This window comes from Balaenoptera acutorostrata, chromosome 3 (assembly GCF_949987535.1).
Source record: "Balaenoptera acutorostrata chromosome 3, mBalAcu1.1, whole genome shotgun sequence".
In the NCBI taxonomy this organism is placed as follows: Eukaryota; Metazoa; Chordata; class Mammalia; order Artiodactyla; family Balaenopteridae; genus Balaenoptera; species Balaenoptera acutorostrata.
This window is the reverse complement of record NC_080066.1, coordinates 85,014,938-85,038,663: the sequence shown is the minus strand read 5'-3', so window position 1 is coordinate 85,038,663 and position 23,726 is coordinate 85,014,938. Positions and strand designations below refer to the sequence as shown.

General features: G+C 39.2%; 1 protein-coding gene across 3 annotated transcripts in view; it reads left to right on the top strand.

The window, feature by feature from the left end:
- TMOD2 (tropomodulin 2) overlaps window positions 1-23,726 on the top strand; it is a 60,792-nt gene that overhangs the window by 21,514 nt on the left and 15,552 nt on the right. For all 3 annotated transcript variants that reach the window (XM_057544206.1, XM_057544207.1, XM_057544205.1), the window contains 3 exons: window positions 1,107-1,193; window positions 14,695-14,825; window positions 16,371-16,478. In XM_057544206.1, coding sequence (XP_057400189.1) covers window positions 1,107-1,193; window positions 14,695-14,825; window positions 16,371-16,478 — 326 coding nt within the window. The remainder of the gene's footprint in view (window positions 1-1,106; window positions 1,194-14,694; window positions 14,826-16,370; window positions 16,479-23,726) is intronic.

Sequence of the window (23,726 nt, the reverse complement as noted above, 5' to 3'; positions counted from 1 at the left end):
TCTCAGAAGTCACTGCAGGAGTTGAGGCACCTGCATCTAACACATAGGAAGTCATTTAACGTTTGTAATAGGTAAAGTGTAATTATTATCCCTATTTTACAGATGGGGAAACTGAGCCTCAGAGGCATTTAAAAACTTCTCAAGTCATACAGATAGTACATGACAGAGCTTGGATTTAAGCTCTGGCTGACTGCTCCTGACTGCCACTCTAAACCCCTAGACTCGCTGGTTCTGAACATTTGCCCTTTCTCAGCTGTACGGGCTGCCCCCCTCCTTCTAAGGTATAGATTACAGTGCATGAGGAGCTCAGGTGCGCCTCTGCCACCTGTTGGCAGGCTATTCTGGGATCCTTGCCCAGGCGGCCACCTGTAATTTCTCACCTGGAATTTCCTTAGCAGAGGGAAAGCTGGGCAGTTGCAGTTAGAGCATGCTCAGTGTTGTCACCCCAGTGCTGTCCCCTGCATACTGTACTGCCCCCTGGTGTAAGTTCCATGTAGTACAAGAGACTCAAAAATCTCAGCCTGCTTATCTGACTTTCTATTGTTGACGTCTCTTATTTCCCACCCTGGGATGTTCTAGATGGGAAAAGAACCACTCTTTTTGGTACTGAGAGATGGGAGAGATGGGGAGGCTTACATTGAAAAAGACCCATGATCTTTCTGCTCTTTGTCTCTGGAAAAACTACATGCCATAGTCTGTATTATGTTAGATCTTAAACTATCCTTAGACTCAGTCCTACGTTCACATTTTACAGATGAGAAAACATAAGGGATGAATCTACTTAATTAACTAGGACGTCTATGCAGATTTTCAGTGTGGAGCTGTGACGAGACCATTGTCCCTCAGATCCTACATAATTCTACACGTATAGATGTAGAAAGACATGTGAAGATTGCTAGTGGTCTTGGGAGGAGGGTTTCTTTTTTTTTTTTTTAATAAGCTTATTTCATACTATACATGTGTCATGCACTTTGCAAGGCAAGAGGGTCTAGAGACTTATCTTTATGATATGAAGAATTGTTCTTCGAGGGGCAAATTAACAATGTGGACATCTTAACATGCTTTCTCAAACTTAAGGTTTATTCACTGATTATCTTTGCTTTCAGCTGTTCTTGGAGTACACAATTTGCTCAACAATCCCAAGTTTGATGAAGAAACAGCCAGCACGAAAGGCGGCAAAGGGCCTGTGAGAAGTAAGCTGACATGAAATCTGTGGTTTTATGAAACTTGGGAGCCTCCTGATGTTGCTGGTAGGAAAGAGGCTTGTTGACTGGGCCCCCTGGGGAGTCCAGAATTCTTTTAGGCTTTGAAGGTGGATTTTGCCAGTTTACCAAGGATCACTGGGCTCTGAGCAGTCAAACCAGGATAGACTAGCCAATACTGGGAGCTCTGTCTGGCAGCGTAACTAGTACCAATCAGTGTGTTTTGCCCAGAACACAGTCTTGATAGGTCTGTTCGGTCAAAAGAGAAAATTACTGATAAAAAAGGTTGCTTAGTCAGCACAAAATGCAGAGTTTTATGTTCTTTTTTTTTTTTTTTTGGGTGTTGAATATGTACAATATTTATTTTTAGGTCTAGTTTACAGATCTAAAGTTACTTTTGTTCAGGAACAACAACCAAAAAAACCCCCCCTGGGTTGCTCATAGATTGTTTATGGTACACTATTTTTAAAGTGTACTTTATGCAGGAAATAGTAATATAATACTTTAAGTTATTTAAAATTTTTTCAAAATATAGACAGGCGACAGAAAAGAAACAGGGTATAAATGTGGACTAAATTGTGCATCAGTAACAACCCCCTGAATCTTAGTGACTCAATGCCGTAAAAGTTTATTTTTCACTCATATTGCGTGTCTAATGCAGCTTGGCAGGTGGGGCTCTGCTCGCTGAAATGTCTCAGGGACTGTGGTAGACAGAAGGACCCCCAAAGATGTCCATGCCCTAAAACCTAGACTGTGTAAATATATTACCTTACATAGCAAAAGGTGCTTTGCTGATGTGATTAAGTTAAGGATTTTGAGATGGGGAGATGATCTTGGATTATCCAGGCGGGTCTAATGTAATCACAAGGGTCCTTTTAAGAGGGAGGCAGGCAGTAGTAGGAGATGTGACCAGGGAAGGAGGAGCTTGGAGTGATGTGAGGGAGGGTCACAAGCCAAAGAGTGCAGGCAGTCTTAGACATTTTTAAAAAAGCAAGGGAATCGATTTGCCCCTGAAGCCTCCAGAAGGAACCAGCCCTGTCGACACCCTGACTTTAGCCCAGTGAGACTGATTTTGGACCCTGACCTCCATAATTATAAGATGATAAATTTGTTTTAAGACACTTAATATGTGGTAATTTGTTATAGAAGCAACAGGAACCTAATACCCAAACCAATATTCAATTTTTTTTTTTCCACACACACACACTGTATTTTATTTTTACAAGAGATAAATAGACTGACACCAAGCATTGTACATGGATGACCACAACAAAAGCAACAATGATTGCAGTTACCAAACATGAAACACACTCATACTATGTCATAATATTGACATTCAGTCCAGTAATCCTCCACTGTAACAGCTCCTTTACTTTGCAGTGAAAATTGATTTGTATATTCTTTGCCTCTGAGTCCTTGTGGGATTTTTTTTTTTTTAATTCAGACAGAAAGTCACAAAAATTATACTCATCCTCATCAGTTCACTCAGTCCCATGTAATTAATTTTTTTTTTCATCTTGATCTTTTGTTACCACTTTTATGAGTTCATCAGTTTTTCATTAGAGTTCTGAAAATGCTTATTCATTCATTTCAGCAGTACAGTCAGTTACCAGAAACCTGTACTTGTCAGAGTCTTTTCCATGAATTTCTTGAAGATGAAACCCTTTTATAGGAACATATTTGCAAAATCATCAGAGTACACCCAGAACTGTCTGTAAATGACAAAAGACTTAAAAATGACCATGGTTAAAGATTTGATGAAAGTTCATAATAATGCAGTTGACAAGAAAATTAGATATTTCTGAGATATACATTTTAACGTAATAACTAAGATTATTACTTATAACATTATACCAGAACATATAAGATTTTTAGAAGTTTCCTGTAATGTCTGAAACATTTATATTAACATATTTCCATACATATACAAATATAAGATTTTTAGAAATTTCATGTAATGTCTGAAACATTTATATTAACATATTTCCATACGTATTTCCATACAAATACAAATATAAGATTTTTAGAAATTTCATGTAATGTCTGAAACATTTATATTAACATATTTCCATACAAATAACCCAATGAAAGTTTAGTATTAGTTGTTTTGTTTGTTTTTTTATACTGCAGGTTCTTATTAGGCATCAGTTTTATACACATCAGTGTATACATGTCAATCCCAATCGCCCAATTCAGCACACCACCATCCCCACCTCACCGCAGTTTTCCCCCCTTGGTGTCCATATGTCCATTCTCTACATCTGCGTCTCAACTTCTGCCCTGCAAACTGGCTCATCTGTACCATTTTTCTAGGTTCCACATACATGCATTAATATACGATATTTGTTTTTCTCTTTCTGACTTACTTCACTCTGTATGACAGTCTCTAGATCCATCCACGTCTCAACAAATGACTCAATTTCGTTCCTTTTTATGGCTGAGTAATATTCCATTGTATATATGTACCACAACTTCTTTATCCATTCGTCTGTTGATGGGCATTTAGGTTGCTTCCATGACCTGGCTATTGTAAATAGTGCTGCAATGAACATTCGGGTGCATGTGTCTTTTTGAATTACGGTTTTCTCTGGGTATATGCCCAGTAGTGGGATTGCTGGGTCATATGGTAATTCTATTTTTAGTTTTTTAAGGAACCTCCATATTGTTCTCCATAGTGGCTGTATCAATTTACATTCCCACCAACAGTGCAAGAGGGTTCCCTTTTCTCCACACCCTCTCCAGCATTTGTTGTTTGTAGATTTTCTGATGATGCCCATTCTAACAGGAGTGAGGTGATACCTCATTGTAGTTTTGATTTGCATTTCTCTAATAATTAGTGATGTTGAGCATCTTTTCATGTGCTTCGTGGCCGTCTGTATGTCTTCTTTGGAGAAATGTCTATTTAGGTCTTCTGCCCATTTTTGGGTTGGGGTGTTTGTTTCTTTGATATTGAGCTGGATGAGCTGTTTATATATTTTGGAGATTAATCCTTTGTCCGTTGATTCATTTGCAAATATTTTCTCCCATTCTGAGGGTTGTCTTTTCGTCTTGTTTATGGTTTCCTTTGCTGTGCAAAAGCTTTGAAGTTTCATTAGGTCCCACTTGTTTATTTTTGTTTTTATTTCCATTACTCTAGGAGGTGGATCAAAAAAGATCTTGCTGTGATTTATGTCAAAGAGTGTTCTTCCTATGTTTTCCTCTAAGAGTTTTATAGTGTCCAGTCTTATATTTAGGTCTCTAATCCATTTTGAGTTTATTTTTGTGTACGGTGTTAGGGAGTATTCTAATTTCATTCTTTTACATGTAGCTGTCCAGTTTTCCCAGCACCACTTATTGAAGAGACTGTCTTTTCTCCATTGTATATCTTTGCCTCCTGTGTCATAGATTAGTTGACCATAGGTGCGTGGGTTAATCTCTGGGCTTTCTATCTTGTTCCATTGATCTATGTTTCTGTTTTTGTGCCAGTACCATATTGTCTTGATTACTGTAGCTGTGTAGTATAGTCTGAAGTCAAGGAGTCTGATTCCTCCAGCTCCATTTTTTTGCCTCAAGACTGCTTTGGCTCTTCGGGGTCTTTTGTGTTTCCATACAAATTTTAAGATGATTTGTTCTAGCTCCGTAAAAAATGCCATTGGTAATTTGATAGGGATTGCATTGAATCTGTAGATTGCTTTGGGTAGTATACTCATTTTCACAATGTTGATTCTTCCAATCCAAGAACATGGTATATCTCTCCATCTGTTGGTATCATCTTTAATTTCTTTCATCAGTGTCTTATAGTTTTCTGTATACAGGTCTTTTGTCTCCCTAGGTAGGTTTATTCCTAGGTATTTTATTCTTTTTGTTGCAATGGTAAATGGGAGTGTTTCCATAATTTCTCTTTCAGATTTTTCATCATTAGTGTATAGGAATGCAAGAGATTTCTGTGCATTAATTTTGTAACCTGCAACTTTACCATATTCATTAATTAGCTCTAGCAGTTTTCTGGTGGCAGTTTTAGGATTCTCTATGTATAGTATCATGTCATCTGCAAACAGTGACAGTTTTACTTCTTCTTTTCCAATTTGTATTCCTTTTATTTCTTTTTCTTCTCTGATTGCCGTGGCTAGGACTTCCAGAACTATGTTGAATAATAGTGGTGAGAGTGGACATCCTTGTCTCGTTCCTGATCTTAGAGGAAATGCTTTCAGTTTTTCACCATTGAGAATGATGTTTGCTGTGGGTTTGTCATATATGGCCTTTATTATGTTGAGGTAGGTTCCCTCTATGCCCACTTTCTGGAGAGTTTTTATCATAAATGGGTGTTGAATTTTGTCAAAAGCTTTTTCTGCATCTATTGAGATGATCATATGGTTTTTATTCTTCAATTTGTTAATATGGTGTATCACATTGATTGATTTGCGTATATTGAAGAATCCTTGCATCCCTGGGATAAATCCCACTTGATCGTGGTGTATGATCCTTTTAATGTGTTGTTGGATTCTGTTTGCTAGTATTTTGTTGAGGATTTTTGCGTCTATATTCATCAGTGATATTGGTCTGTAATTTTCTTTTTTTGTAGTGTCTTTGTCTGGTTTTGGTATCAGGGTGATGGTGGCCTCATAGAATGAGTTTGGGAGTGTTCCTTCCTCTGCAATTTTTTGGAAGAGTTTGAGAAGGATGGGTGTTAGCTCTTCTCTAAATGTTTGATAGAATTCACCTGTGAAGCCATCTGGTCCTGGACTTTTGTTTGTTGGAAGATTTTTAATCACAGTTTCAATTTCATTACTTGTGATTGGTCTGTTCATATTTTCTGTTTCTTCCTGATTCAGTCTTGGAAGGTTATACCTTTCTAAGAATTTGTCCATTTCTTCCAGGTTGTCCATTTTATTGGCATAAAGTTGCTTGTAGTAGTCTCTTAGGATGTTTTGTATTTCTGCGGTGTCTGTTGTAACTTCTCCTTTTTCGTTTCTGATTTTATTGATTTGAGTCCTCTCCCTCTTTTTCTTGATGAGTCTGGCTAATGGCTTATCAATTTTGTTTATCTTCTCAAAGAACCAACTTTTAGTTTTATTGATCTTTGCTATTGTTTTCTTTGTTTCTATTTCATTTATTTCTGCTCTGATCTTTATGATTTCTTTCCTTCTGCTAACTCTGGGTTTTGTTTGTTCTTCTTTCTCTAGTTTCTTTAGGTGTAAGGTTAGATTGTTTACTTGAGATTTTTCTTGTTTCTTTAGGTAGGCTTGTATAGCTATAAACTTCCCTCTTAGAACCGCTTTTGCTGCATCCCATAGGTTTTGGGTCATCGTGTTTTCATTGTCATTTGTCTCTAGGTATTTTTTTATTTCCTGTTTGATTTCTTCAGTGATCTCTTGGTTATTTAGTAACGTATTGTTTAGCCTCCATGTGTTTGTCTTTTTTACGTTTTTTTTCCCTGTAATTCATTTCTAATCTCATAGCGTTGTGGTCAGAAAAGATGCTTGATATGATTTCAATTTTCTTAAATTTACTGAGGCTTGATTTGTGACCCAAGATGTGATCTATCCTGGAGAATGTTCCGTGCGCACTTGAGAAGAACGTGTAATCTGCCGTTTTTGGATGGAATGTCCTATATATATCAATTAAATCTATCTGGTCTATTGTGTCATTTAAAGCTTCTGTTTCCTTATTTATTTTCATTTTGGATGATCTGTCCATTGGTGTAAGTGAGGTGTTAAAGTCCCCCACTATTATTGTGTTACTGTCGATTTCCTCTTTTATAGCTGTTAGCAGTTGCCTTATGTATTGAGGTGCTCCTATGTTGGGTGCATATATATTTATAATTGTTATATCTTCTTCTTGGATTGATCCCTGGATCATTACGTAGTGTCCTTCCTTGTCTCTTGTAACATTCTTTATTTTAAAGTCTATTTTATCTGATATGAGTATAGCTACTCCAGCTTTCTTTTGATTTCCATTTGCATGGAATATCTTTTTCCATCCCCTCACTTTCAGTCTGTATGTGTCCCTAGGTCTGAAGTGGGTCTCTTGTAGACAGCATATATATGGGTCTTGTTTTTGTATCCATTCAGCCAGTCTATGTCTTTTGGTTGGGGCATTTAATCCATTCACGTTTAAGGTAATTATCGATATGTATGTTCCTATGACCATTTTCTTAATTGTTTTGGGTTTGTTTTTGTAGGCCCTTTTCTTCTCTTGTGTTTCCCATTAGAGAAGTTCCTTTAGCATTTGTTGTAGAGCTGGTTTGGTGGTGCTGAATTCTCTTAGCTTTTGCTTGTCTGTAAAGCTTTTGATTTCTCCATCAAATCTAAATGAGATCCTTGCTGGGTAGAGTAATCTTGGTTGTAGGTTCTTCCCTTTCATCACTTGAAGTATATCATGCCACTCCCTTCTGGCTTGCAGAGTTTCTGCTGAGAAATCAGCTGTTAACCTTATGGGAGTTCCCTTGTATGTTATTTGTCGTTTTTCCCTTGCTGCTTTCAGTAATTTTTCTTTGTCTTTAATTTTTGCCACTTTGATTACTATGTGTCTCGGCATGTTTCTCCTTGGGTTTATTCTGTATGGGACTCTCTGCGCTTCCTGGACTTGGGTGGCTATTTCCTTTCCCATGTTAGGGAAGTTTTCGACTATAATCTCTTCAAATATTTTCTCTGGTCCTTTCTCTCTCTCTTCTCCTTCTGGGACCCCTATAATGCGAATGTTGTAGCGTTTCATGTTGTCCCAGAGGTCTCTTAGGCTGTCTTCATTTCTTTTCATTCTTTTTTCTTTAGTCTGTTCTGCAGCAGTGAATTCCACCATTCTGTCTTCCAGGTCACTTATCCGTTCTTCTGCCTCAGTTATTCTGCTATTGATTCCTTCTAGTGTAGTTTTCATTTCAGTTATTGTATTGGTCATCTCTGTTTGTTTGTTCTTTAATTCTTCTAGGTCTTTGTTAATCATTTCTTGCATCTTCTCAATCTTTGCCTCCATTCTTATTCCGAGGTCCTGGATCATCTTCACTATCATTATTCTGAATTCTTTTTCTGGAAGGTTGCCTATCTCCACTTCATTTAGTTGTTTTTCTGGGGTTTTTTCTTGTTCCTTCATCTGGTACATAGCCCTCTGCCTTTTCATCTTCTCTGTCTTTCTGTAACTGTGGTTTTTGGTCCACAGGCTGCAGGATTGTAGTTTTTCTTGCTTCTGTTGTCTGCCCTCTGGTGGTTGAGGCTATCTAAGAGGCTTGATGGGAGGCTCTGGTGGTGGGTAGAGCTGACTGTTGCTGTGGCGGTCAGAGCTCAGTAAAACCTTAATCCACTTGACTGTTGATGGGTGGGGCTGGGTTCCCTCCCTGTTGCTGTGGCGGTCAGAGCTCAGTAAAACCTTAATCCACTTGACTGTTGATGGGTGGGGCTGGGTTCCCTCCCTGTTGGTTGTTTTGCCTGAGGCAACCCAACACTGGAGCCTACCCGTGCTCTTTGGTGGGGTTAATGGCAGACTCTGGGAGGGCTCACGCCAAGGAGAACTTCCCAGGACCTCTGCTGCCAGTGTCCTTATCCCCACGTTGAAACAGAGCCACCACTTGCCTCTGCAGGAGACCCCCCAACACCAGCAGGTACGTCTGGTTCAGTCTCCCCCAGGGTCACTGCTCCTTCCCCTGGGTCCCGATGCACACATTACTTTGTGTGTGCCCTCCAAGAGTGGGGTCTCTGTTTCCCCCAGTCCTGTCACAGTCCTGCAATCAATTCCCACTAGACTTCAAAGTCTGATTCTCTAGGAATTCCTCCTCCCGTTGCCGGACCCCCAGGTTGGGAAGCCTGACGTGGGGCTCAGAACCTTCACTCCCGCGGGTGGACTTCTGTGGTATAAGTGTTTGCCAGTCTGTGAGTCACCCACCCAGCAGTTATGGGATTTGATTTTACTCTGATTGCGCCCCTCCTACCGTCTCACTGTGGCTTCTCCTCTGTCCTTGGATGTGGGGTATCCTCCTTGGTGAAGTCCAGGGTCTTCCTGTCAATGATTGTCCAGCAGCCAGTTGTGATTCTGGTGCTCTCGCAAGAGGGAGCGAGTTTTATGTTCTTAACGATGTTTTAATTAACTATAGTATCAGATAAGTTTCCTACTCTATTCGAGTGCCTTTTTGTCTCATAACGGATGTTTGTCATTAGAATTTGAATACCCGCTTCCCCCAGAGAGCATGAAAGACACACTGGCATGGACTTGCTGGCACAGAATATACCAGACCGCTATCTTCTATGTCACCATTTTCTGGAGAAACGTACAATTCACTGGACTCTCTCACTCATTCATCAGTCATTTACTAAATACCTGCTGTTTCAGGAATGTTCTAGGCTTAGGTACAAAGGCAAAAAAGATGGTCCCTGCCCAAAGGAACTTATCTATCCGTGGGAGGGACGGATCAGTAGAGAGGTAATTTCACTACAGTGTGATCCAGGTGCTATGAAAACTCACAGAAGATCACAGCTTTTTTTAGATTAATTATATTTTATTCTCTTTGATGGTGATTTGGGCAATGCTTTCTAGTCTCAGCAGTATATTTATCAGTCGCTGTTTATACTGGGTAATTTACCCAGACAATGAGCAATATTCCTTTTATTTACCTTCTGTTTTCTTATGCATACAGATGAAAAGTATTCATCCTTTTAATTTCAGTATCAAAGGATAACATTCTGACAACATGTTTGTTATTAAAAGTCTGATGAAAAAAAAAAAAAAAAAAGTCTGATGGGCTTCCCTGGTGGCGCAGTGGTTGAGAATCTGCCTGCCAATGCAGGGGACACGGGTTCGAGCCCTGGTCTGGGAAGATCCCACATGCTGTGGAGCAACTGGGCCCGTGAGCCACAATTACTGAGCCTGCGCGTCTGGAGCCTGTGCTCCGCAACAAGGGAGGCCGCGATAGTGAGAGGCCCGCGCACCGCGATGAAGAGTGGCCCCCGCTTGCCGCAACTAGAGAAAGCCCTCGCACAGAAACGAAGACCCAACACAGCCATAAATAAATAAATAAATAATTTTTTAAAAAAATGGTCCACATCAAAAGTCTGGTGCGTAACCTTCTGGGCTTTTATACGTACACATACACACACATATCATTAACTTTTTAAAAGACTTCATTTTTTTAGAGCAGTTTTGTGTTCATGGCAAAATTGAGAGAAAGGCACAGAGATTTCCCATATACCCCCTGACCCTCCACATGCACAGCCTCCGCCATTACCAACATCCTGCACAGAGTGGTACAGTTGTTACAATTGATGAACTTACATTGACGCATCGTTATCACCGAGTCCATAGTTTACATTAGGGCTCACTCTTGGAGTTGTACATTCTCTGGGTTTGGACAAATGTACAATGACATATTTCCACCTTTACAGTATCAGGCAGAGTAGTTTCACTGCCCTAAAGTTCCTCTGTGCTCTGCCTATTTACTTCTCCTTCCCCGCTAACCTCTGGCAACCCCTGATCTTTTAACTGTCTCCATTATTTTGCCTTTTCCAGAATGTCATATAGTTGGAATCATACAGTATGTAGCCTATTCAGACTGGCTTCTTTTACTTAATAATCTGCATTTAAGGTTGCTCTGTGTCTTTTCATGGCTTCATAGATCATTTATTTTTTTTATTGAGATATAGTTGATGTACAATATTGCCTGTTACAGGTGTACAACATAGTGATTTGCAATTTTTAAAGGTTATACTCCATTTATAGTTATTATAAAATATTGGCTATATTCCCTGTGTTGTATAATATATCCCTATAGTTTATTTATTTGTACTTCTTAATCCCCTACCCCTGTCTTGCCCCTCCCCCCTTCCCTCTCCCCACTGGTAACTACTAGTTTGTTCTCTGTATCTGTGAGTCTGTCCTTTTTGTTACACTGACTAATTTGTTTTATTTTTTAGATTCCACATATAAGTGACATCATACAGGATTTGTCTTTCTCTGTCTGACTTATTTCACTTAACATAATACCCTCCAAGTTCATCCATGTTGTTGTAAATGGTAAAATTTCATTCTTTATTATGACTGAGTAGTATTCCATATATATTATCCATTCATCTGTTGATGTACACTTAGGTTGCTTCCATATCTTGGCAATTGTAAATAATGCTGCTATGAACATTGGGGTGCATGTATCTTTTCAAGTTAGTGTTTTTGTTTTTTTTCAGACATATACCCAGTAGTGGAATTGCTGAGTCATATGGTAGAGATAGATCATTTCTTTTTAATGCTGAATAGTATTCTGTTATCTGGATATACCACAGTTTATTTATCAATTCAACTACTGAAGGACATCTTGGTTGCTTCCAAATTTTGGAAATTATGAATAAAACTGCTATAAATGTCTGTGTTCAGGTTTTAGACATAAATTTCCTGCTCCTTTGGGTAAATATCAAGGAGCCTGATTGCTGGATCTTACGACAAGATGTTTGGTTTTGTAAGAAACCACAAAACTGTCTTCCAAAATGGCTGTACCATTTTGGATTCCCAGCAGCAAAGAATGAGAGTTCCTGTTGCTCCACATCCTCACCAGCATTTGGTTTTGCCAGTGTTCCAGATTTTGGGCATTCTAATAGGTGTGTAGTTGTATCTCATTATTTTAATTTGCATTTCCCTGACAAATATGATGTGGAACATCTTTTCATATGCATATTTGTCATTTGTATATCTTCTTTGGTGAGATATCTGTTAAGTTCTTTGGCCCATTTTAAAAATCAGGTTGTTTTCTTATTGTTGAGTTTCAAGAGTTCTTTGTATATATTGGATAAGTCCTTTATCAGATGTGTCTTTTTTTCTGATTTTTTTTTTAATGAATGAAAGATTTTAAAAAATTCTATAGTGCTTTACAAATTTCAAAAGTTTCATACACACGATTTCAAATAATCCCATAATAACCCTTTTTTTCCCTCTACCCCTATATTGCCCCTCCCCTCTTCCCTCTCCCTACTGGTAACAACTAGTCTGTTCGCTATATCTGTGAGTCTATCAGATATTCTTTTGCAAACATTTCTCCCAGTCTGTGGTTCATATCCTCATTCTCTTGAGAGTATTTTTCACAGAGTGGAAATTTTTTACTTTAATGCAATCCAGGTTATCAATTCTTCCTTTCATGGATTATGCCTTTGGGGCTGTGTCTAAAAATTCATCTCCAAACCCAAGGTCATCTAGATTTTATCCTATGTTATCTATCTGTCTCATAGTTTTGCATTTTATATTTAGGTCTGTGATCCATTTTGAGTTAATTTTTGTGAAGGGTGTAAGGTCTGTGCCTAGATTAACTTTTTTTTTAATGTGGATGTCCAGTTGTTCCAGCACCATTTGTTGAAAGAATATTTTTTCTCCACTGTATTACCTTTGCTCCTTTGTCAAAGATCAGTTGACTATATTTACGTGGGTCTATTTATGGATTCTCTATTCTGTTCCACTGATCTATTTGTATATTTTCACCAATACCACACTGTCTTGCTTTCTATAGCTTTAAGTCTTGAAGTTGGATAGTGTCAGTTCTCTAATTTTGTTCTTCTCTTTCAATATTGTGTTGGCTATTCTGAGTATTTTGCCTCTTTATATAACCTTTAGAATCAGTTTTTTGATATCTACAAAATAACTTTCTGGGATTTTGATTGGGATTGCATTGAATCTATAGGTCAATTTGGGAAGAACTGACATCTTGACAATATTGAATCTTTCTATCCATGGAATATCTCTCCATTTAGTTCTTCTTTGATTTCTTTCAGTACAGGTTTGTAGTTTTCTTCATGCAGATTATATATATATATATATAGTTAGACTTATACCTAAGTATTTCATTAAAAAAAATTTATTTATTTATTTATTTATTTTTGGCTGTGTTGGGTCTTCGTTGCTGCGCACAGGCTTTCTCCAGTTGCAGCGAGCGGGGGCTACTCTTCGTTGCGGTGCGCGGGCTTCTCACTGCGGTGGCTTCTCTTGTTGCAGAGCATGGGCTCTAGGCGCGTGGGCTTCAGTAGTTGTGACGCACGGGCTCAGTAGTTGTGGCTCGCGGGCTCTAGAGTGCAGGCTCAGTAGTTGTGGCGCACAGGCTTAGTTGCTCAGCAGCATGTGGGATCTTCCCGGACCAGGGATCGAACCCGTGTCCCCTGCATTGGCAGGCGGATTCTCAACCACTGCGCCAGGGAAGTCCCTTTCATTTTTCATTAACATTTTTTTCAAGTTGTGATTCTCTTCTCTTATCAGTACCTGTAGGTTTACCTCATTCTTTTAATGAATAGATAGCATCGTATTATGTGATTATGCTATAACTTGTTTAACATTTTTGCATTGATGGACATTTGTTTATCATGTTTTGCTGTTGCAAGTAACGTGTCAGTGAACATCCATGAATATATAGCTTCATATATTCATGCTAGTTTTTCTGTAGATTAGACTTTTAGATATAGAATTGCTGGGTCATAAAGTATCCACATTTTATATTTGAATAGATAATGCCGGGCTTCCCTGGTGGCACAGTGGTTAAGAATCCGCCTGCCAATGCAGGGGACACGGGTTCGAGCCCTGGCCCGGGCAGATCCCACATGCCGCAGAGCAACTAAGCCCGTGAGCCACCACTACTGAAGCCCGCGCACCGTGCTCCGCAATAAGAGAAGCCACTGCAATGAGAAGCCCGCGCACTGCAACGAAGACCCAACGCAGCCAAAAATAAAAATAAATTAAAAAAAAAAAAGATAATGCCAAATTACTCTTCCAGAAAATTTGTACCAGTTTACATTCCCACCAACAATGTATGAGGATGCTTTTTCCTCCACATTGTTGCCAACTCTGAATATTATCTTTTCACATTTTTTGGCTAATCAGATGGTATCTCATTTTTAAATTTCAGAGCTTAATTACTTATTATATTTTTTGGTTGACTGATAGAGATTCCTCTGATCATTAGTTGTTCATTTTCAATTGGGTTGTCTTATTGGCTTGTCGGAGCTCTTTGTATATTGGAATATGAACCCTTTGTATGTTACATATATTGCAAACATTTTCTGTTAACTGCTTTTGAGAATTCTTCCATTCTTCTTTTCTATTCCTTTCTCTTCCCATACCATCCTCAAAATTAAAGCTCCAAAATGGAACTCAGAGGAGGGTGGGCCAGGGGAGGATTAAGGTTTGGGAAATACAGAGACTCATGTTTTTGCATCTTAGATTCTTTGGTTTGGTTAATATAGTCTGAAAGAGGTCCATATGGAGCAGCAGTAACTACCCATGGATATTCTTTTGGGTGTTGCTGTAGGGCCTCCTGCACTTTTGGCCCCATGGAGCATCAGCCACTGAGACTTCTCATTGCAGGTGAAAAACACCAACCTTTGAGGCTGTAACTCAGAACCATACCATTCCTGTGCTTGCTTAGTTGAGAGTAAGCTTACTGTCATTGATATCGGAGTATTATTGGAATCAGAGCATATGAAAGGAAGGTCATTTTGGGGGACATCATCTCTGATTTTTATGGGAGAGCCCTTACATTTTATTTTTAAAATTAAAACTTGTGTCTTAGATGTGGTCAAAGGTGAAAAGGTCAAGCCAGTATTTGAGGAACCACCCAATCCCACAAATGTGGAAGTAAGTCTGCAGCAGATGAAAGCCAATGACCCCAGCCTGCAAGAAGTCAACCTCAACAACATTAAGGTATTTCATTACGATTGTTGTCCATTGAGGTCAGAAAACTTACTGGAGATGACTGATTGCCTGTTTTACACCTGTTTAAAATTCTGTGTACTCACTGGATTTTGAGGCACAATATCCTATTTGAAAGAAATGGGTTTTAAAAAAAGAGTGATTCCTAGAATTCTTTGAAAAGAATCACAGTACTTGTGTTATACACAGTGTATTAGTTATCTACTGCTGAGTAACAAATTACTCCAAAACAACAAACAGTTATTATTTCACATAATTTCTGAGTGTCAGGAATCTGGGAGTGACTGGACTGGGTTGTTGTGGCTCAGGGTCTCAAATGAGGCTATAGTAAAGCTGTCAGCCAGAGCTGCACTTGTGTGAAGGCTTGACGAGGGCACAGAAATCCATTTCCAAGGTGGCGCAGTCATGTGGCTGTTGGCAGGAGGCCTCAGTTTCTCAGAACGTGGATCTCTCAATAGGGCTGCCTGAGTGTCCTCACATCATGACAACTGGCTTCCCCCAGAGCAAGTGATCCAAAAGAAAAAAAGAGAGACTAAGCTGGAAGCCACAGTTCCTTTTATGACCTATTCTCTGAAGTCATACATTGTCACTTCTGCTTTGACCATAAGTCATGTCACTCTCAAAGGGAGGGTAAGATGTGTGTGTGTGTGTGAGAGAGAGAGAGAGCACTGCCTGACATCTTTTTTGCTCATTCTTTTTGGGCCAATTTCTAGCATTTAATAATATTAACTGATTTTTATTAAGTACTCGCTATGTGCCATATCCTTTGCTAAATACTTGAAATTCATTATTTCATTGAATCCTTAGTGGGACTTAAAGAGGTTCAGTTGCCCACAGTCACAGAGCTGGCCTGTAGTGCTCTGTGAACTCACATTAGCCTCTAGCTGTGCCCCGTATTGTCTGCCTCCCCAGTGCCCAGTACTAGGCTAAGTGCTGTGGAAGAGGAAGTAAGAGTCACGTGGTATTCATTCTGAAGAACTTAAATTACGAGAAAAACACTAAGCGAATAATTACAACATGATGTGGTCAGCCCCCACATGTGGAATTGCGGGTAAGGAAAATTTTGATCCTGCCTAGGAGAGCCAATAAACCAAGGAGGTGATAATTCTGCTGGGTCTTGAAGGCTGAGTAGGAATTAGAGCAAAGGATAAAGGAATTTCTAGGCAAAAGGAAAAGCATATCTAAAGGTATGGACGAAAGAAAGACCATGGGATGGTAAAAGAATGGCAAGCAGGTCAGTCTGACTAAAATATAGAGAATGAAAGAAGAAAAGAGGAAAGTGTGCTGTATGCATAATTTGGACAGTAGGGTAAACAGAAGTGATGCCAGAATGTCACATTGTGTTAGATTCCCTTATTGGACACTAAGTGGTGCTATTTGGCTTAGGATAGGTTGGTTGCTAGAGAATGGGTGATGAATGTCTTTTAGAGAGGCTAACATCTAAACATACAAGGTATTTAAAAGCTGTTGGTCCTTAGCTTGGTGTGAAGGTGCTGCAGAATGATTCATCAAAGATCTGTGTCTTCCTCATCTTAGAACATTCCAATTCCAACCCTGAAGGAATTTGCAAAGGCTCTGGAGACCAATACTCACGTGAAAAAGTTCAGCCTGGCCGCAACCCGCAGCAATGACCCTGTGGCGATTGTGAGTAAAATTCTTAGAAATATAACATGAAAATATTTAATTCATTAGAAGCTATTTTTAATTTGTTTTATCAATTAACAATGTTCAGATCGGGTAAATTTATTTTTTGTATAGTTAATAAACAAAATTAGTTATAATGAGACAGTAAAACAAGAACCCAACCGTCAGGCACCTTGAATTCACTAGAATTTTGTTAGCACTACACTTTTTGGAGAAAGAAACAAGATTAGATTTGGTATTTAGCTAAATAAATATTTAGATTTTGTTCTGTGCTTAGTACAAATTTTCTGAAACGTTTGTATCTACAGTAACATTCTGTCCCAGTAAATGGATATTATGAGACACCCCCCCCAAAGCCTACAGGAACTCGGCCCATATAAAAATTGTTAACATATATTTCATTTTAATCTTTGAAATGGATTAATGTGTCTCAAAAATATTTTAAACAACCAAATCTTGAAACATTTTTTGTTTGATACTGTTAACCAGAATATGAAAAAAATAAAATAAACAACCAAAAGCCCTATTCCTTCCTATGCACTTTAGATAATTCAGGTAAATAAGGAAGCCCCTGGACCCAAGTAAATACTACTGCCATTGCCATCATCAGTGTTAACCCTCCTATTAATAGCTCCCATTTCTTGAGCAATTAGTAAATGCCAGTGCTGATCTCTGTGCTTTACTCGCATCATCTCACCTAATCCTCACTATAATACAGTGAGGTATATACTATTATTAGTTCCCACTCTAACAAATGAGCAATTTGAGGCTCCGAAAGGTTAAGTAACTTTTCCAAAGTAACACAACCAGCAAGTGGCAGAGCCAGGATTCACCACCAGGTCTTTCTTGTTCCACAACCAGGATGCCTAACCACCAAGCTATGCTATATTTACATACTGTCTCACTGTCGTACATTTGCTAAACTATGGCAGTTGTCAGAAGCCTGAGCATCAGGCTACATTAGTGGTTCTACAGCATCTGATTCTCAGCACTTGAATTAAGCTAGAAAAATGAAAGTTTTCTTGACTTGATGATGCGATTTAAAGTAACATGTCTTTTGGAAGATCTAAAAGAGCATTAGGGACTTCCCTGGTGGCGCAGTGGTTAAGAATCCGCCTGCCAACGCAGGGGACACGGGTTTGATCCCTGGTCCGGGAAGATCGCACATGCCGCGGAGCAACTAAGCCTGTGTGCCTGAGCCTGTGCTCTAGAGCCCGCGAGCCACAACTACTGAGCCCACGTGCCGCAACTACTGAAGCCTGCGCGCCTAGAGCCCATGCTTCGCAGCAAGAGAAGCCACCGCAATGAGAAGCCCGTGCACTGCAACAAAGAGTAGCCCCTGCTCGCCGCAACTAGAGAAAAGCCCGTGTGCGGCAATGAGGACCCAACGCAGCCAAAAATAAGTTAAAAAAAAAATAGCATTAAAAACGGACAACATGAAAGTAATGACTACCCATCACAGTGTTGGCACAGAGTAGATATTTGAAAAATACTTGTTAAATGAATGAATGAGCATGCCCTCCAACCTCTCAGCATTAGACAATATTTCCATGATGACGATAGCAAATTTGAATTAAGCACTCATGTAAAAGAGGGGCTAAGCTACAGAACTGAGGTTTTCACCAGCAAGTCTTACATATCTAAATTTGTAGGTTGAAAGCAGTTTTGAATTTGAAACCTATCATTAAAATAGCAAAAGAGCAGAACTAGATTATTGGTAAGGTGAATTTAGCAATTTAAGGGTTCTTATCTGTGTATGATTTTGTGTTATAATCTCTGCCCTTTAGTAGGCTTGTTTTCAATAAAGCAAAAATATTCACGGTACATTTTGTAAGTAAGTAACTAAAGGGATAAATAAATGATTTGTCGTTTCTGTTTAATATATTATTTACAGTAAAATGGCAGGGATGCAAATAGTGTATAGTTCATTGTCAGCACTACTAGTAAGCAGTCTAACTTCTACTCTAAGTCAAATAGATAACTTGCTAAATGGACTAAATAAATTTCAAATATAATAATCTCTTTGTTACTGTTTTTAATCCAACAACTATGTATTGAATGTATGCCATGTGACAAGCAATCCATACAACTGCAAGGAAAAACTATTATCCTTGAGGGTGTGAAAAGAAAAGCCTCTTTCAGCCTTATGCCTGGATGGCTTCACATGGTCCAGCCCTCACCTGGCTGACCCCAGGTAGTTCCCCTTTCAGCTGTGCTATAGTCAGGAAAGAACTTTTCTGTAGGTTGTAATTTGGTTGATCACCCCACAGGCAACAGAGATATTCAGACTGTGATTATGGCTGAACTTGCTGTTGAGAACTTGCTGTTGTCTCAACTTGCTGTTGAGAATTACAAATCAGCATTAAAGCAAGAGCTTCAAGAGACTTTTCTATGTAAGGTTCAGAAACAGATTCAACAAAGTACTTGTGGGATTATTGTGAATATAGGCCAGCTATGTGTATGTGAGATGACATTATCCCCATTTTACAGATGTGGCAACTGAGGCTCAGAGTTTGAGTAATTTAACTAAGATTACCCAGCATGTGGCCAAGCCAGGAAGCAAACTTAAGTGACCTGTAATCAAATTCAGTTTGCCATGCTCCAAGCACTTCCATATAATCACACCTATAGCAGGGAGTATTAATGAAACTTGCCACAGTAATGAATGCCGATGTAGAGAAAAGGCCCAAATATGTAAAAAAATGCTATTACGTGTTATTAACAGATATGCCACATAAAAATCAGAAGTTTCGGACAGCACTGTCCAATAGGAATAAAATGAGAACCACAAATGTAAGCCACATGTGTAACTAAATTTTCCAGTAACCACATTTAAAAAAAAACAAAAAAAAACGGTGAAATTAAACTTAATAATGTATGTTATTTAAACCACCATATCCAAAATATCATCATTTCAAAATGTAATGTGAAGATGTAATGAGGTCTTTTATAGTATTTTTCCATACTACATCTTTGAAATCCAATTCATGTTTTACATTTACAGCACATCTTGATTCAGAACAGACGCTTTTTAAGGGCTTCATAGCCACCTGTGTTCTGTGCCTACCACTGGGGTGGTACAGGTTTGGACAGTGTGGGAAACTGCTTTTCCAGGCAATTATTTTATTTTATTTTTTTTTAAGGAATTCCTTTATTTTTATTATTTATTTATTTATTTATGGCTGTGTTGGGTCTTCGTTTCTGTGCGAGGGCTTTCTCTAGTTGTGGCAAGCGAGGGCCACTCTTCATCGCGGTGCGCGGGCCTCTCACTATCGCGGCCTCTCCCGTTGCGGAGCACAGGCTCCAGACGCGCAGGCTCAGTAGTTGTGGCTCATGGGCCCAGTTGCTCCGCGGCATGTGGGATCTTCCCAGACCAGGGCTCGAACCCGCGTCCCCTACATTGGCAGGCAGACTCTCAACCACCGCGCCACCAGGGAAGCCCCTCCAGGCAATTCTATAAAGTACTGAAAGCAAAACCTTCTCTTTAAAAATGTATTTCTACTCTAATTATTTATGTAACCTTTAAGAAATCTAGTCTTTGTTTTACTAATGTTATTATCCCCAGCACGTGTAATAGATGCTCAAATATTTGCTGAACTGTGGTGAACCTGGGCCTACAGCCCAGCATTATGTTTGGCTGGATCTCTCTTCCCTGTTTTGTTCAATATGTGAAAAGTGTTTTCTCAAGTTTAAGAGAAATTGGCAGGATCATGGCTACTTGCCAAGAGGTCCTGCAACTTTTTTACAAAGGTCTAATTGCTCTGACATTTTGTTAGTCTAGAAATAGAAGTAAATCCCAAAGCTTGGAGCGTCCATAAGGAAAGGCTTGATGCATTCCCTTCTGGGGCTCTAATTAAAATGCATACACTTAATTCTAACTAAAGACGTAGCACTGAATAAATGCACTTTAGTTTACATGGTGTACAATAACATCAGTCCAAATCCTTGAGCTTCCTGGTAGTTCAAGCAACTGCTTGACTAATACACAGGATTGATTATTCTTCTAGTCCAGTGATTGTCAACTCAGGGTGATTGTGCCCTCCAGGAACATTTGGCAGTGTCTGGAGATATTTTGGGTTGTCATGACTGGGAGGGGTACTGTTGGCATTTCGTGGGTCTCAGAGACTGCTAAACCTCCTACAATACACAGGACAACCTCCCACAACAAAGAATTATCCAGCTTCATGTCAGTAGACCCGAGGTTGGAAACCCTGTTCTTGTCCCAAGTTGGATTCCTTCTCCTCTTCCTTCTTCTTGTCTTTTCTGCCATAAAAGCAGTTAAAATAGTTCAGAAGTTCCTTGTTCTACTCCCCAGAGCAATCACTGTTAGCAGTTTGTTTTTCATTCTTCTCATTGTCTGTATGACTTTAATTAAAGTGGTTTTCAATCCTTGCTGAACATTAGTCACCTGGAGAACTTTTCAAAAATGCAGTTGTAAATCAACTACACTTCAATAACAAAAAACAAAACAAAACAAAAAAACAACTGTCCAGGCCACAGCCTGAGATTCTGATTTAATTCATCTGGGGTGGGACCCACGCACTGCTATATTTTTTAAAGCTTCCAGGTCATTCTAATATGCAACCAGGGTAGAAAAGCACTAATATACATGCACTTATATTTTTGATTTCTTATCTTAGACAATTTTTGATTCTCCATTAGAAAAGATGAGGGCAGTTCTGTACTCACTCTCCCTTCTATTCCTCCTTCCTTTTCTACCTCTGAGTTGTAGTTATTCTATCATTTCACACATTTGAGCTTTATACATTTTATGTCATTATATTCTGTTATGTGTATAGAGTGACTCCAAAAAAATTAAAACATCACCAGCATTTACAATTATCTGGCTGTATAAATATATAAATCTCTGTTCTCATGGGCCTTAAAATCTGGTGACTAATGGCAGTCTGATTCTTGTTCCTTTGTGAGTAAATTTTTCTTGCTAAAAACTTTTAGGACTCTCTCTTTTCTCCTGGAGTTCTGAAATTTCACCTGTATGTGCCCACATATGAGTCTTTTATTTAGTCTGCTGAGCATCCAGCAGGTTCTTTCAAATAAAAACTTGAAGCTTTCTTCAACTCTGGGAAATTTTTCCCTATTATTTTATAGTTTCTTCCTTTCTGTTGTCTTTTTTTTTTTTTTTTTGGTCCTTCTGAAACTCCAATAAGATGAATGTTGAGCTTCTGGATCTTTCCCTCCATACCTCCTAACATTTCTCTTGTATTTTCTCTTTGTCTTTTACTCTACATTTTTTAAAACATCCTGAGTTCCATGTTCTAGATCACCAACTGGCTCTTCAGCAATGATCATTTTATAATTCTAAATGCCCATTGCTTTTTTTAAAAATTTTTTATTTATTTATTTATTTATGGCTGTGTTGGGTCTTCGTTTCTGTGCGAGGGCTTTCTCTAGTTGCGGCAAGTGGGGGCCACTCTTCATCGCGGTGCACGGGCCTCTCACTGTCGCGGCCTCTCTTGTTGCGGAGCACAGGCTCCAGACGCGCAGGCTCAGTAGTTGTGGCTCATGGGCCTAGTTGCTCCGCGGCATGTGGGATTTTCCCAGACCAGGGCTCGAACCCGTGTCCCCTGCATTGGCAGGCAGATTCTCAACCACTGCGCCACCAGGGAAGCCCTGCCCATTGCTTTTTAAAATTTCAATGTAGTACAGATTTTCAAAACTTTTTCTTGTTCTTTGTCCTCTTTTTTAAAATATATGTAATAGCCAGTCTTTATTTATTTTATGGCTACAATGTTTTTTCTTTCTCCTTTTTCTTTTCTTTTCTTTTTTTTTTGAAGTAGGGCAGGGTGCAGAGAGACTATAACAATTAGAAGTTTTACATATTTCTGTTTTCTGAATAATCTCTGTCCCTGTATGGCATGTTCTCCTGTTTGGTCAACTTGGCTTCTCTCTTTCATGGTGTTGGTTTTCTTAATATGTCTAGTAATCATTGGTTGCCTGGTCATATTTCCAAATAGAGAACAAAACTGATTTGTGTAAACCGGGACTATTTCCTCTCCTGTTATGTCGATCTGGTTCACCAACAGATCTCTCCCTTATAAGGGAAGCCCCTTTATGTTTCTCCATTTGTTACCAACTGACAGGCCACATATTTTATTTATTAATTATTGACTCTGCCCCTCCTACTCAAATATAAGCTCCCTAGAACAGGGATTTTTCTTTTCTCTACTGCTAGCACACAGTAGAAGCCTGATAAATAGTCTTTTTTGGTTGAATGAGTGAGTGCTTTTGTAAGCAGGCAGGTGAATTGATTGGCGGCCTTCCCTGCAGTGTGTGCATGAGAAGCTGGCAGGCAACCAGGGAGTCCTCTGCAAGTGCTCCAGTTAGTAGGGCTTCACTCTGCAAGGGATACATTTCAGTATATTTCCTTCCTGGGCAATCGCCGCCTCTCCTCTCCCTTCTCCGACACAGTATCTGGTGGAAGATCTGGAGGTGCCTCAGTTTCTGCACTGCTTCTCTCTTGGGACCTAGCACCCTCACTAGAGCCCCTTCCTGGGAGATTTCTCACTGATGGTTATGCAGGCAGTCGCTCTTTTTCAGGGAAGCCACAGGGAGGGATGGTGTGCTCGCCACCTGCTCTAGCTGATCCACCTGTTCCTAAGGTAGCTCTTTAATGAGACGCCCTAATCAGCTCTTACCTCTGGCATCTCAGGCAATTTTGTGCTAATTTCTCCACCAATCTTTCTGTTTTCTGTGTTTTAGCGATTCTTCAAGATAATGGCCCTCTTTTTTTGTTTTCTTGCACTGTGAGAGTTTCAGCCACTTAAAAATTATATCTTTTCTTCATGACAGTGGGAAGCTTTGGGAATAAAGGGAGCAGACAGGTTCATGTGTACAGTCTGCTGTCTTGAACTGGGAGGAGTCTTTAGCAGTTCTGCCACTCTGAGTGTTGATTTTGTTCCAAAAGTTATCTTTGAAAAATCCTGATTTGTGATGACCTGAAGTAGTGCCCAAATGCTAGTCAATGATAAAAAATTTTTATCCATTCATAGTAAAAGGGAAATAATTCTGAGACTATGTCGTTTCTACACTTTTCCTAATGTTAAAATGCCTTTTCTCAAAAAAAGAAAAAAATTGACAATGATAACAGATGGTAGTGAGTTTTTTTTAATGTCCTTACTTAATAAAACAAAGTTGTTAATTCTATGTCAATATCTTTTTTTTTTTTTAGTTTTGCATGTATATGAAATTCATAAGTCTGGACTGCTGAACTGAACTATCTTTTTGCAT